Source organism: Nothoprocta perdicaria, unplaced genomic scaffold (genome assembly GCF_003342845.1).
Source record: "Nothoprocta perdicaria isolate Ctin4 unplaced genomic scaffold, notPer1 scaffold_59, whole genome shotgun sequence".
Classification (NCBI taxonomy): Eukaryota; Metazoa; Chordata; class Aves; order Tinamiformes; family Tinamidae; genus Nothoprocta; species Nothoprocta perdicaria.
In genome coordinates, this window is record NW_020455854.1 from 1,391,646 (window position 1) to 1,406,258 (window position 14,613).

At 68.1% G+C, this 14,613-nt stretch overlaps 3 protein-coding genes across 4 annotated transcripts; 2 read left to right on the plus strand and 1 right to left on the minus strand.

Annotated features, from left to right (window-relative positions):
* The first annotated feature begins 188 nt into the window (after positions 1 to 188).
* Positions 189 to 1,058, plus strand: MYADM (myeloid associated differentiation marker). The gene has a single exon (XM_026048994.1). The coding sequence runs from the start codon at positions 189 to 191 to the stop codon at positions 1,053 to 1,055; it is 867 nt and encodes a 288-aa protein (XP_025904779.1). The 3' UTR covers positions 1,056 to 1,058.
* Positions 1,059 to 5,561: 4,503 nt separating this feature from the next.
* LOC112955668 (cytoplasmic phosphatidylinositol transfer protein 1-like) lies at positions 5,562 to 10,428 on the plus strand. 2 transcript variants are annotated; one of them, XM_026048991.1, is made up of 9 exons: positions 5,562 to 5,611; positions 6,973 to 7,121; positions 7,625 to 7,713; positions 7,844 to 7,851; positions 8,171 to 8,242; positions 8,333 to 8,428; positions 8,496 to 8,651; positions 8,727 to 8,790; positions 10,108 to 10,428. In XM_026048991.1, the coding sequence occupies exons 1-9, from the start codon at positions 5,564 to 5,566 to the stop codon at positions 10,371 to 10,373; spliced, it is 948 nt and encodes a 315-aa protein (XP_025904776.1). In that variant the 5' UTR covers positions 5,562 to 5,563; the 3' UTR covers positions 10,374 to 10,428. The 2 variants fall into 2 exon arrangements, with proteins under 2 accessions (XP_025904776.1, XP_025904777.1); XM_026048992.1 differs by lacking the exon at positions 10,108 to 10,428 and adding an exon at positions 9,155 to 9,263.
* Positions 10,429 to 10,812: 384 nt separating this feature from the next.
* On the minus strand, positions 10,813 to 13,497 carry MSS51 (MSS51 mitochondrial translational activator). Its single transcript, XM_026048968.1, has 6 exons — positions 13,310 to 13,497; positions 12,766 to 12,921; positions 12,344 to 12,468; positions 11,431 to 11,994; positions 11,147 to 11,240; positions 10,813 to 11,032 (listed from the first exon to the last, which is right to left on the minus strand). The coding sequence occupies exons 1-6, from the start codon at positions 13,495 to 13,497 to the stop codon at positions 10,813 to 10,815; spliced, it is 1,347 nt and encodes a 448-aa protein (XP_025904753.1).
* Between the last annotated feature and the right edge of the window lie 1,116 nt (positions 13,498 to 14,613).

Sequence of the window (14,613 nt, forward strand, 5' to 3'; positions counted from 1 at the left end):
CGGGGCGGCCGGAGCCTCCCCGTGCGCGCTCCTCCCCTCGGGCTCCGCGGCCCAGATAAGGTCACGCGGCGGCGCAGGCATTTCCGCAGCTCTGCGCTCGGGCGTTGCCGCGCGCGGGCGGGCGAGCGGCGGCGGCCACCGGGCGCCCCAGGCAGCGCAGCGAGGCGAGCGGCGGGCACGGGCGCGCCATGGCCGTCATGAGGGTGAACCTGCGGGCGCTGACCTCCTGGGTGGGCATCACGCGCATCTTCGCCATCGTGCTCTCCTGCATCGCCTTCAGCTTGGTGGCCTCCACCGAGGACTACGGGGGAGCCTACGGGACGTGGTGCATGTTCACCTGGTGCTTCTGCTTCGCCGTCACCGTGCTCATCGTGCTGCTGGAGCTGCTGGAGCTGTACCCCAAGCTGCCCCTCTCCTGGGATGACTTCACCTCCGCCTTCTCCATGCTGGCCGCGCTGATGATCTTCACCACCTCCGTGGTGTTCCCCTCCACCTTCATCAGCAGCCCCTGCAATTCCGACAAGTGTGCCCGGCAGGCCGCCGCCACRGCCATATCCTGCCTCTGCTTCCTCGCCTATGCTCTGGAGGTGGGGCTAACGCGCGCCAAGCCGGGTGACATCAGCAGCTTCCTCTCCACTGTGCCGGGGCTCCTCAAGGTTTTCGAAGCCTACGTGGCCTGCCTGATCTTCTCTTTGCTGGATAATGTCGGCTCCCAACCCGCCCTGCAGTGGTGCGTGGCGGTCTACGCCATCTGCTTCATCATCACCCTCCTCATCATCATCATGACCATCGGCCGCTGCCTCGCTTACATGCCGTGTGCCCTGGAGAAGATGCTCGTCGGCTACAAYGCGCTGGCCCTGGTGATGTACCTCACGGTCACCGTCATCTGGCCCCTGTACAGCTTCAGGAACACGAGGCGCCCCAACCCCTGCGGCGCGAACTGCTGGTGGAACAAGCGCCTGGGGGTGACCTTCCTCACCATCTTCAACCTCCTCGCCTACCTAGTAGACCTGGTCTACTCCACCAAGATGGTCTTCGTCACGGTGCCTACCTAAGGGCTGGGGAGGCGGGTACCCGGCCGCGGCGCCGGCGGGCTCTCCCGGAGCGCGGGCAGGGCCGCGGGCTGCACGGCTGGCCGGGATGCCGCGTCCCGGCGGGGCGCTCGCTGCCGGAGCCGAGGAAGAGGCCGCCGTGGGCCGCCCGCTCCCCAGGGCGGCCGGGCGCCTCCGAGAGCTCCCTCTCTCCTTCCTCCGCGCGAGGGGCGCCCCGGGGCCCGGCGCACGCATGGGGCACGCTGTGGGGGCCCCGCAGGCGGCAGCGGGGGGACCTGCGGGGTGCGGGGGGGGCAGCACGGCTCAGCACAGCCCGAAAGCCAGCACCGACAGCCAGGAGGCTTGGGGGAGGCTTTGCRATTAAAATGGGTCATTTTTCACTAGCTTTTGCCTCCTCTTGCTTTTTCTCCCCCCACTTCCCGCTGCTCCTTCCTAGTGGGTGACCGGCCGGTGTGGGAATGGGGACTCCGATGCGCTGGGGACCCTCTTGGAGGGGGAGGGCACCAAGGACACTTGCCCAGGGCTGTTCTGGGGGAAACCTGGGGGGCTGTTCTGGGGGCTACGGTAGTGGGGGGCTTTTGCCCACAGACTTTGGGGCAATGAGGCAGGTTGGGACCCCTGGCTCCCTGCCAAGTCCATCGCCTCTCTGGGAAGGGCCAGGGCTGCTCCTGGGCCTCTCTGAGGGGGTTTTGGTGGAAGGATTTGGGGGTGGGAGCGGGGCTTGTTGGAGGTCTTGGGGAGCAGGTCGGGCTATGGGGGCTCCCGAGTGACACCGTTGTTGCAGGGGCTGCGCCCGAGCCCAGTTTCTCCTCGGGCACGTGCCGAGCGCCAGCCAAAGCTTCATTGCTCCTGACCCTTTGCTGGCTCTCGGTGCTAACCGGGGCATGACCGGGAAGCCAAACCCGGATGCCATCAGCCTGGCATCTGCGYGAGACCCTGCGGAACGAGTTTGGGAGGAATGTGCAGGCGGGAGGCGGCAGAGCCCCCTCAGCCCCCCCAGTGGGGGCCGTCACCCGTTGCGGGCGCAGGAGGGAGCCCTGGGCGGCAGGGCAGGGCCGGGGCGCGCGCTGCACGGGGCACGTCACCGTGTTTGCCCAGGGGGAGGCTCCGCGTGGCCGGCCGCGGGCCAGGAGGGGCCACGCGCTGGCAGCCGCCCGTGCTGGCACCGGCACCAAGGCCGCTCCGGGGCGCCGGGCGCACCCCTCCGTGGCGTGGGGATGAGCGGATGCATCTCGCCTTCCCGGGAACGGCGCTGCTCCGTCTGCTCCTGCTTCCCGCGTCCTTGCTGCTATTTTTAGCTGCGCGCGCTCGCCTCCGGCGACGCCGATATCCATCTTATCCACTCATCGCCGTCACTCCCCTGCAACGACGAGGGCTAAATTTAGCCCTGCTCCCCGCGGGGCGAGCGAGGCGAGCGCCYGCTCCGCAGCAGCCCGGGTTACCCTGGGCTTGCCCACACCTTCCTGCACCATCCCTGCGGCTTGGGGTGCCCGCGCCCTCGGGCTSCGCCTGCTCTCACGTCCCCGCGGCCTCTCCCAAGGCTCGCGGGAGGCCTCAGGAGGCCTCTCGGGCAGTTTGGCATCGTGGCCCGCGGTGCTGGGGTCCCCGGGGGACCGCGCAGCGCTGTGCCTGTCACCACGAGATGGCGCAGACCTGCTGCCGAGGAGGAGGGTGGCAAGCGGCTCGGCGGGGAGCAGCCACCGCGGGCCACTGCTACACCCGCTCCGGGCTGTGCGCCAGGGTGTAATGTCACACGGGTGTCACCCTAAGTGCTTTGGTGGCAGCAAACCAGCCATGCCAAGGGAGGGCTGCTGCCTGGAGAGGGACACTTGCGCCCGCTCCCTACTGCCCAGTGCCAGTGGCCACCCTGCTGCGTGTGGCACTGATGGGAGGTCACCGCGTACCTGGTGCCTGCACTGGCTTTGGACTTTGGCCACCGGCATCACATTTTGGAGGTCGCTTGTGAGCGCTAGAGCTGCGGTGACCACCGGGTGAGAGCCCTGGGGTGGCGTCGGGGCGCCCAGGGCGCTGAGTGCCCCAAGGCGCAGCCGCGCTCGGCCGGGGAGAGTGCCAGGGCAGGGCCTCGTGCGCCTAAACAAACACGGCGCCTGAGCCAGATTTTCCGCCCTAAACACAAATCCCCTCGGCTGCCAAGTGCGTGGGTCTGGGCACAAATTCCCCGGAAATTCCCCCCCCGCCGGGGAAGGCGCTGAAGTGACTGTTGGCAAACGGGGCGCCCGGCAGCGAGGGGCGCGCCCCCCCACTCCCAATTGCTGCAAGGAGACATTGTGCTTGGGGTGGCTCATGAGGAGTCCTTGGGGACCACGAGCAGCGCTGGCCGCGGCAGGGATGGCTGGGGACCGCATGTGAAGGTTCGGGGAACGCTGGCACAAGCCAGGGCACTGTCAGCTGCCGCGCCGCAGCGCTTGCCCCCGGCCTCATCCCTGATGCAGGAACCGCTCGGAGCCTCACAAGGCAGAATTTTTTTAGCAAATAAAGCAAAACCGCACGCCCCACGCGCGGCCCTGCCCAGCTCCAGCGCGGAGCTATTTTTAGCGAGCGAGTTGATTGAAATTCAGAGGGAAGCGGCACGGCGAGGCTCGCCGGCTGCGCTGCTCGGGAGTTGCAGCGCGGCGCCCTGCACGCGTGCGGCTCCGGCGGGGCGTCCCGAGCACCGGCAGCACCGGAGGTGCGGGGGACACGCGGCGACGGGCACGGCGGGCGGGCCGGGCTCTGGTGGCGCCGTCGGGGAGGCACCAGTGACACCCTGGGGAGGGGGGTGCGGCGGGCAGGGCTGCACCGAGGGGCGCCCGGACAGCGGGACGGGCGCGGGGCGGCCGGCGCTGCTCGGTCCCCGGGGCGCCGGCGGCGGGGCGGGCGCGGAGGCCGGTGCGCGGCGGATTCCTCCCCCTAGGGGTCGATGTGCGGCGGCGGCGGCGGGGCCGGGGGGCGGGCGCGCTCCTGCGCACGGCCCGGGGCGGCCGCGCACGGCGGCGAGCGGCGCCCGCCGCGGCCCCGGTAAGTGAGCGCGGGCGCGGCGGGGCTGGCGGCGCGGAGCCCCCCGCCGGGGCCGGGGCCGGGCACGGGGCGGGCGGCGGGAGCTGTGGGGCGCCGGGGATGCCGCGGGGCGGCCGGGGCAGCGCGGACCGTCGGGCCTGGCCCTGGAGGCAACGGGACGGGGCGGGAGCCGAGCCGAGCCGAGCACCGGCTGCTCTGAGGCGAGGGGAAACGCGCCCGTTCGGGCGGCTCGGCGGCGTTGGGGGCGCCGGGTCCCGCTTGCCCCTTCCTCCTGCATCGGCAGCGCGGCCAGCCCGAGCCCCGGGAGCAGCCCCAGCCCTTGGAGCCTCCCGAGCCGTCCGGGGGAGCCCCAGACCCCCGAGCCTCCCCACCCCAAGCCGACCTGAGTCCCGCGACTGACACAACCTCCCCAAAGCAGCCTGTTCTCCCCCCAGCCCGGGGCAGTCTGTGTCTTCCAGCCCCCTGCAAGCGCCCCAGGGTGCCCTGATGAACCAGAGGGCTGGAGCAGGTCCCAAGGCACCTGAGTGCTGGCAGCTCGAGATGCCCCATGCCGGGGTCAGCCCCGCCTGGGTGCCTGCATGATGCCAGGTCCCCAGCACCTCCGCACAGCCGGGTCAGTGAGCAGCGCAGGGCTGGCCAAAAGGTGCTGCAGAGCAGGCAGCTGCCAAGGAGCCCGGGGGCCGTTTGGGGCTGCCCAATGCCCAGCCCGAGGCTGCAGGGGGCTGCTGCGGTGGGTACCCCTGTGTGCCAGGATGGCTGCAGAGCACTGGCCTGGCCATGGGGTGGCCTGGGGTGCCCCTTGTCCCTGCTGTCCCCCAAGCTGCCAGGATCCATTTCACCCAGCTGTGCAGGCTGCCTCAGACGGTCCCTCTATACCACCCCGAGGCAGCAGGGACTGCTCCCCTGCTCAAGGTGGTGACCCGGGTGCCTCACTGCCCTCTGCTCGGGCTCCTCGCTGTGCTCCGTGTGCAGGGGAAGGTGCCAGCCACTGGGTCAGTGCCTCAGCCAGGAACCCACCCGGGTGCTCCATGGCCCTCACCAGTTGCTCTCTGCACCTGGGTGCCATGGGGCACCCATGGCACCCAACTCAATGGGGGGACCATGGGAGGAGCCTCTGCCCTTGCTCGCAATGCAGGGGTGCAGGAGGAAGGGGGATGCTGCTGCAGCTCCCCAGGAAGACCCCGTTTCAGAGCGGGTGCTTAGGGCATTCACGTGGTAGGGAAGGGGTTAAGGCTGGGGGTGCCCTGGCCCAGGGCTCGGGTGCTGTGGGTGCCACGTGCCGGGACTCCCTGCGCYTGGGTGACCTCACTCTGGCGCCATGGCAACGGTGCATGAGGTCACCATGAGAGCCGCTCCGGAGCGGGCGGCACCGCGGCCGCCTTGCGCTCCCGCAGCCCCGTGCTCAGCGCCTCGCCGGGCCGGCCCGCAGGATGAGCCCCGGCCCCGCGCGGCTGCCTCGCCGTGCCGGCCTCGCCGCTGCCGCCTGAGCCACCATGCTCGTCAAGGAGTACCGCATCTGCATGCCRCTCACCACCGAGGAGGTGAGCGAGGGCGCCGCGCAGCCCAGCCTGGCCACCCGCCCCGCTTGCACCCTAGGAGGTTAAAAGTGGGTGCCTGGGCTTGCAAGAGGGAGGCAGAGTTGGGGCTTGAGGGTCCACGGTGGGGGAAGTGGGTGAGGGCACAGGCTGGCTGCCAATGCAGGGATCTGTGGGACACCCGTCCTGTGGGGTGCTGGGGCACTGCTGCCCCACACCGTGCCCGTAGCGTGCAGGGCTTGTGCCAGAGCTGTGCCCAGGCTCGCTCCCTGCTCCAGCACCTCACAGAATCACAGAATGGTTGAGGTTGGAAGGGAGCTCTAGAGATCGTCTAGTGAAACCCCCCTGCTCCAGCAGGGACACCCAGARCACGGGGCACAGGGCGGCATCCAGGTGGGTTTTGAAGATCTCCAGAGAAGGAGATCCACAACCTCCCTGGGCAGCCTATTCTGGGGCTCTGTCCTCTATCACCTCCCTGCACTGTGCCAGCCCCGAGCACGGACCCCTCAGCCATGCAGCCCCCAGGGGACATCAAGGGGCCGTTGGGTGCCTCGGCTGGCAGCACCGGTGCCAGGTCACATGTACATGCCCTGCAGCRAAGGACCAAAGGCCACTGTGCGCAGCGGCCCGCGAAGGGGCGGCGCGGGGCGACACCAGGGCAGCCCTTCGCCTCGTGCCCCGGGCCCTTGGTGCTGGGTGGGAACGTCGCTCCAGCAGCCAGAGCCCTGAGCAGCATCTTCGGAGCAGCAGTAAAACAGCTCTTGTGCAGCTGTGCCATCTCATATAAATCTCTGTGTGTGTCTATATATATAATACATATATATCGAATATATATATATGTATTTTTTCCCTTTCTGTGAGCTCCCACGTTATTTACTGAGCAAGAAGCGGCTCGGGAGGGCTCTGGGTGCTGCAGAGCCACCGGGCTGACTGCGAGATGCAGCAAGGAGCAGATGGGGGGAGACAGGGCTGTCTTGGGTGCCCAGCAGCCCCCAGCTCTGGCATAGAGGGAGGCCGGGACAGGGGTGCCAGGCTGTGGCGTAGCTCAAGAGTCCCCCCGTTGCTCCCAAGTCCCTGTTGCTCCGAGGTTCCCACCGTTCCTGGGTCCAGGAACACCTTGGGCTGCCTGTGGTGAGCTGGGGGCTCCCAGTTTGGGTGCCAGCTGGGGTGAGCTCCATGGCTGGGTTTGTGCGAGCAGGGAAATAACACTCTGAGTCGCCTGTGGGGCGAAGCATCCGCCGATGCGGCAGGGCACGAGCGGTCCCCTGGTGCTTCGAGAAACACAGAGAAAGATATATATAGAATACACATACAGGGAGTATATATAGAAATATATAGAAAGAACCCTGCCCCGCTCCTCGCCGCAGTACCGCGTGGGGCAGCTCTACACCATCAGCAAGCACAGCCACCAGGAGAGCGAGAAGGGCGAGGGCGTCGAGGTGGTGAAGAACGAGCCGCACGAGGACCCCGTGCACGGCCCGGGGCAGTTCACCGAGAAGCGGGTGCACCTGTCCAGGTGCGCGCGGGCGCCGCGCCGCGTCCCCCCCAGCCGCTGCCCGTAGCCCGGCTATTCTTAGCGGCGGTGCTCCCGGTTCTCCCCGCGGGGCTGTTATAAATAACGCCYGCAGATGAAGCCAGAGCGGCTGGGAGGCGGCGGCGAACACCGGAGCCCGTGCTGGGTGTGCGGGGATGGGGGGCACCGGAGCCCCCTGGCAGGGAGGGGGCTTGGTGCTGGGCGTGGGGATGCCTGGGGGTCACTGAGCTCGGGGGTCCTGGGGGGTCTGTGGGGTGAGGCGCTGGGGTGCTCCTGGGGAGGAGGTTGGGGTGGGGTATGGAGGGATGCCAGGTGTGGGATGGGGGTCCCTGGTGATGGGATGAGGGTCCTTGGTTTTGGGATGGGGTCCTGGGGAGCAAATGGGGGCTGCACTCAGCAGGGCTGGGCTGGGTGGCAGCAGGGCCGGGCTCAGGACGTGCCCTGTCCCCGGTCCTGACTGGACCCCCTGTACTGCTCGTTGCCAGCAAGCTGCCCAGCTGGGCCCGGGCAGTGACCCCCCGCATCTTCTACATCACCGAGAAGGCCTGGAACTACTACCCCTACACCATCACSGGTGAGGCCGCGGCGGGCGCGCGGGTCCGGGCTGGGGGACAGGCTGGTGGCGCCGCGCTGCCCGCCGCGTCCCCTCACCTCGTGCCTTTGTCCTGCCCGCCGGCCGTGCCGGGTGCCCGCCGCCCCTGCAGAGTACACGGTAAGGTGGCACCCCCCGGCCTGACGTGGCCCTGCTCCTGCGCGGGGTGCTGGTCCCCCTGTCCCCCCGTAYCAGTCCACGTGCTCCCACATGAGTGTCCCCCCTGGCCCAGTTCCCAGGTGTCCTCTYCATCCTGTCCCCTTGCCCCTATCCTGGGTGTCCCCCTGACCAGGTCCCTGTGCCCTTATCCCAGGTGTCTCCCTGTCCTGGTCCGCATTCCCTCCCAAGTGTTCCCCCATCGCATTCCCCGTCCCTGGCACCTTGTCCCCGTGCTGCCCTCCCAGGTGTCCCATCACCCACYGTGCCTCTCTCCCGGCAGTGCTCCTTCCTGCCCAAGTTCTCCATCTACATTGAGACCAAGTACGAGGACAACTGTGGGGACAGTGAGAACGTGAGTCACCCCTGCCCCTCGGCGGGGCGGCTGAACCTGGCAGGCTCACTGCTGCGCCTGCCCGCATCCTCACTCCTCCTCGCTCCCCAGATCTTCCACAGYGACAAAATCCTGGGGGACCATGAGGTCTCCTTCCTGGACATCGCCTTCGATGAGATCCCCGAGCGCTACTACCGCAGCCTGGAGGTAAAGGGGGCTCCGGGGGGCAGCGGSTCCCGCAGCCTGAGCCTCACGGCCGCTCTCGCTGCACCAGGACCCGCGCTACTTCAGCTCGGCCAAGACGGGCCGGGGGCCGCTGCGGGAAGGCTGGCGCCTGCACACCAAGCCCATCATGTGCTCCTACAAGCTGGTGAGCGTCAAGTTCGAGGTGTGGGGGCTGCAGAGCCGCGTGGAGCAGTTCGTGCACAAGGTGAGGGGYGGCGGGGAGGGCGCGCGGGGCGCCCGCGCCGCCTGGTCCGAGCGCGCCGCCGTGCCCGCCCCGCAGGTCATCCGCGACATCCTCTTGATAGGACACCGGCAGGCCTTCGCCTGGGTGGACGAGTGGTGTGGTGAGGATGGGGGGCCCCTCAGCATCCCYGGGACGCGCGGTGGGGCGGCTCCCACGCAGGGCTAACCCCACTAACGCTGCTCATGCCTTCAGCTCTTCCTCCGGCTCGCTGTGCTCGGTGCCCGCGCGCTCCCCGCTGCTCGGTGGCACCGCAGGGCTCGCATGTAGGGGAGCGTGAGGGAGGTTCAGCTCACCGTGCCCGYGTGTCCTTCCCCTCGGGGCTCAGCGAGGTTTCAGCTCACCAAATAACCCCACTAACCACTCGGCCCTGCGCCTGCTCCCCAGCCCGGCCATGCCGAGCGCTGGGCACCACGGGCGGCCCGTTCCCACACCGTCCCCACGGCAAACGGCTCTCTGCCTTCCAGACATGTCCCTGGAAGAGGTTCGGGCCTTCGAGACTCAGATGCAAGTGGCCACGAACCAAAAATTTGGGAGCCAGGACCCCTAGCTCCCGCCCAGCCTGGACTCCCCRTGTATGTACGTGCCCCTGGCGGCCCGCTGGGCACGCGGAGCCGCGGGGCTCCTGGTGGCAGGGCTGCCCCACGCAGGACTCCCTGCCCATGCACATCATGTCCCTGTGCATGGAATCTTCCCTGTGTATGCTCCCACCCCATGCATGGCTCCATCCCAATCCATGGATCAATGCCCTTGCATGGATCCCTCCCCACGCAGGACTCCCTGCCCATGCACATCGTGTCCCTGTGCATTGAATCTTCCCCGTGCATGTTCCCACCCTACGCATGGCTCCATCCCAATCCATGGGTCAATGCTCTTGCATGGATCCGTCCCCATGCACAGCTTCTCTCCCCATGCACAGCTTCCCTCCCCAAGCAGGACTCCCAGTGCGTGCACAGCTCCGTCCCCATGCCAACTCCCACCCTATGCATCCCAATCCATGGATCAATGCCCTTGCATGGATCCCTCCCAATGCACAACTTCCCTCTCCATGCAGGACTCCCAGTGCATGCACAGCTCTGTCCCCRTGCCAGCTCCCACCCCATGCATGGCTCCTGCCTTGTGCACAGCTCGCATGTCCCTGCCTCTCTCTCCTTCCATCCCCATCCCTCTGCTCGCTGGCCAGAGGGTGGCTGCCGGAGGAAGGGCTGCAGGGAGCTGGGTCGCTGCAGCAGGGACGTGCACGGAGCTGCCCGCTCCTCACGGAGCTGCCCACTCCCCACGGAGCTGCCCGCTCCTCACGGGGCGGGCAGGGTCCCGCTACCCCCACGCACGGGAGCCCCCTCACCGCACCAAGCAGCTGCAGTGGGGACAGCAGTGGCCGCCAGCCCGGATGGCCCCCAACACCGGTGCGCCCCGGCAGGCATGACCATGGAGGAGGTGCGGCGCTACGAGCGGGAGACGCAGGAGGCCACCAACGAGCTCGTGGGCCCCGTGGCGCCCACCATCTCGGTGAGCGAGGTGGGGCCGCCGGCCGCGCCGCGCTCGGCGCCCGCCAGCGCGCCCTCCACGCCGCTCGCCGACGACGCCCCCGAGTTCCTCGCCGCCCCCAAGAGCCGGCCGCGCAAGAAGTCGGCGCCGGAGACGCTGACGCTGCCCGCGCTGCGGGAACGCRCCGGCGCCGAGTGAGCCCGGGGTGGCGCGTCCCGCTCCTCCGGTGCCGGCCCGTTGGGTTGGGATCCGGTCGCCGCGGGGCCACTCAGAGCCCCGCGAGGCGGGTTCGGCGCCAGGGCCGGCTGAAGGCACGGCGGGCACGTGCGGGCCGGCCCGGCCACAGGCTCTGCTCCCCCTTGGCGCCCCGTCACAGGCCGTGGCCACGGCAGGGCCTGGGGCAGCTCCGGGCCCCGTTTTCTTTGGGAAAACAACGGCCTTTTCGGAAATAAAGCTGACGACGGGGTGGCTGGCGCTGGTTTATTTGGCTCTGTGGAGGAGGGAGTGTTCAGGACAGGCTGTTGGATGCATGCAGAGGTACCCTGCAACGTTGCCCAGGCAAGGTGGTGCCCAGGTGCACCCTGTGTCACCCCGGCTGCGGCACCTCAGGCTCAGCCCCGGTGCCTGGAAGAGCCCCCTAGTCCTCACCGTCGTCTTCGAGCTCCTGGACGTGCGGCGCGTCGGGGCCCAGCGGCCCCAGGCAGGCGATGTAGTGGGAGCTGCAGTAGACSGGCGCCTTGTTGGGGCTGGAGTAGACCTGCTCGGGGCGCAGCGAGGCGAAGGGGTTGGCGCCGTAGCCCGTGATGTGCGTCTCGAGCTCCAGCAGGATCTGCAGCGAGGCCTTCAGCTCCTGCTCGCTGCGGGGAGAGGGTCCGCGCGACGAGCACTGTTACTGCCCGTTATGGGCCGTTATGGGCCCTGGCCAGGTCGCCCACACGGGCACCGGTGGCGAGGAGGAGGGCAGCACTCACCTGTACACGGTGAAGAGGGTGGGCAGGCGGTAGTCGCGCAGCAGCAGCAGCGTGGGCAGCCAGCCCTCCATGAGGTCGGGGCAGGCGTGGAAGCCTGCAAGGGGCAGCACGGTGGGCAGGAGCAGGTAGGAGGACGCCCACCAGCTCCCCAGGCTGAACGACAGGCCAACCCACCAACCCCCGAGCTGGTGCCCCAATGCAGGGAGACCCCAGGGCCATCCCTGCTCCTCCCCGCTGGCTCAGCTCCGTGTGTCCCCTCGCCACGCTGTCCCATGGGTACCCACCTGGGTGGAAGCCCACCACCAGGTCGGGGCGGGCGGCCTGCTGGGTCTCCACCTGGCTTTCCCAGAAGTCGTGGTAGAGGCCCTTGTAGCTGCTGAGATAGACCCTTCCCCGAGGCCCCAGTGCYGCCAGTGGTGGCCTCATGATGGGTCCGTCAACCACATCCACGCCCACCATGACCACCTCCATGCCCTGGTGCCCTGGGAACATCCGCGTCAGCTCGTCGTAGTCCGTGGCCCGCGTGTTGAGGGTCTCGACGTGTGATGCCCCCACCACGTGCACAGTGAGGGGCCTGGCGAGGGGCTCGATGCCGAAGAGCCGCATCCCCAGGCCGATGGTGACGGGCCGCGAGTGGAAGTCCGTGACGAGCCGTTTGATGGACTCGCACAGCTCTCCGTCCTCGGGCCTGGGCTTCCCGGCGTTGGCCCAGAGCAGGGTCATGTAGCGCCCGCCCAGGATGGCCGCCAGCTTCTCCTCCAGCTGCCCCTGCATGGCGAACCAGTCCTCCCAGCCCTTGACGTCCTGGACAGGCTTTGTCCAGGTCTCCGTGGGGAAGGGGATGTCTCCTGCAGGAGGAGGTGTGGTGGCTTTCAGCAGTGCCCCTGCACGGCCTGTGTCCCCCGATACAGACCTGAGCTAGCACCAAGGGAGCAGGGATGCCCACCGTGCCCTAGACCCTGTGCTGGGCCCATCCATCCATTTGGGCATGGGGTGGCTGGAGGAAGGACAGGCTCTCAGCAGCGAGGAGCTGGGGCAGCAGGGACACGGCACAGGGCACTTACGTCCCTACATTCCCCAGGGCCAGCAGAACTGCCAAGGACAGGCAGATGGGCAGCACCCCATCCCCCGTGAGTCCAACCTGAGCACCCGCGGGAGCTGGGCCACCAGTGGCTCAAGGAAATGTCCCTCTCCTACCTGTGAAGACCAGCCACTCCACCAGCCGGTCCAGGGCCACCAGCTTCAGCTTCTTGCAGAACTTCTTGTGCAGTGGCCAGTTGGCGCGCTGGCACGCTGTGCCACAGTAGTACACGTTCTGGCACCTGGGGAGAGAGGGAGCGTGACGGATATCGGGGTGGCCGGCCCACCAAGGCCTGTCCTGGGCAGCCAAGCTCCTCTGCCATCACCCCAGGGCCACCTCATTTGGGACAGCTGAGCCCCATGAGGGGGAAGAGCCTGGCTGTGGCCATTGGGACCAAGGGAGGCATCAAGGCTGGACAGCGTGTGCAGCACCCCAAACTTCACCCTGCTGTTGCTCCCTTTGTCACCAGCCCACAGGCTGTCCTGGGAGCCAGAAGACACGTCCAGCCTCATGCTGGGGGACCCTCTCCCTCCCCTACCTCTTGCATCGACGGAGACTTTTGGGGTCAGGAAGGGCATCGGGGAGTTTCTTGCACTCAACGCAAAACTTGAAAGTGTCCTCCATCTTCTGGAACATGTCAAAGTAAGTGCGGATGCCAAAATCCTTGCCCTTCTTCTTCCCATCCAGGGCAGACCTGAGGAGCCCAGAGACACACGGTGAGGAGCAGGGTCCAACCCCACTGCAGGCGTTTCATCCATGGCCTCACTGCCACTGTCCTGGCCATGGCCACTCCACCTTGCTGTCAACGCAAGGCTGATGGCCTCTCCAAGAGCCACCTGGGGCTTCAGGCCTTGCAAAACCCATCCTGCTCTAGGCTGGTTGGGGTTGAGGACATGTATGTACATCCTTCATCCTGCCCCAATGCGGGGTGGGATGCACGTGGGGTAGGTGCTGGCAGTGCCCCGGCAAAGCCACCCGCCTGCGGGCTGAGCTGGGTGCCTGGTCACCTGCACGAGGGACCCGGAGGTGGCCGGAGCTACCGGGGACACTGCTGGGGGGCTGCCCGAGCCACACGCACTCACTTGTAGTCGTCGTAGCTCTTCATGTTGAGCTTCTGGAGGATGACGTGCGACAGACCCGGCACGTTGCTGTCCATGGCCTGGAAGCCCAGGGAGTCCATGTCGGGCCCCGCGGGCCGAGCTGCCGGCTCCTTGGCGGCCTTCTTGGCGCGGGCAGTTTTTGGGGCAGTGCCGGTGTTCCGGTGGGCCATGGCCACGCAGAGGGGTCCGGACGAGGCCCGGGATGGCTCCGACGTCCCCCCGCTGCCACCGGCTCCGTGCTTGGGAGGCACCTCCTGGAGCTGGCAGCCAAGGGCTGTGCTCAAATGTCAGCCCCAAGGAGATGGTGCCGCCCGAAGCGCGCGGCCCCTCCGCAGGAATCCGATAGCGAAGCTATTCCGGTCATCCCCTSCCAGCCAACGGGCCAACCGCTCCACTCCCGGCCGACACGGCCAAAAGGAGCCGGGCTGCGCTGGGTAACCCCTTCTGCCCTGGATCCCGCGCGCGGCACCCGCCAGCCCCGGCCTGGGCACCCCGTGTGGCCATCCTGGAGCAGGGATTGCTCCTAGCKCCTTGTTGCCACCCCAGAGCCGGGATGGCTCGGAGCTCTGGCTCCGTTCCCTTGGAGCAGGGATGGCTCTGAGCCTCCGGCTCCGCCACCCCACAGTGCCATTCCCATGGCTGGAGAGGATGGAGCGCCTTGTCCCCACACCTCCCTTCCCATCCCGTCCAGACCCATCAGTGGGAGACGGGATGCTCCATGGGCCGGTTCTGAAGCGGAGCGCAGGGTGGGCAGGGCAGAGGGAAGCGGGTGCTGTGGGCGTTGGGTGCTGCGGGACTCACCTCGTCCTCCGCGYGTCCCTGTGCCTCCCGGAGCACCCTCACGCTGGCGCCTGGGCAGCGTCCGCCTGTGCCTCTGGGACCGCTTCCCAAAGGCAGGAACGCCGAGGGGCAGCTCCCAGCTAAGAATATCCCGCGGCGCCGGCCCGCACAGCCACGTGCCTTGGCGGCGAGGGCAGCGCTGTGCCGGGCAGACCAAGCAGGCACCGGGCTGCCCAGGAGGGCATGGGGTGCTCTGGGCACCGTGGAAATTGGGATGCTCTGGGTGGGACTTGGAGGCCACAGGAAGCAGGGAAGTGGGGGGCCGTGGGGCTGGGGTGCCAGACACCCCAACCTCCAGCCCAGCTGGGGTGCCAGACTCCCCAACCTCCCAACACAAGCGCAGCCGTGTGCCACCATGGGCCCTTGTCCCCTGGTCCTGCTCTGCAGCGCAGTGGGTCACCAGCTCAGCACCGCTCCAGGACTTGGGCTCATCACATTCCCCCCAT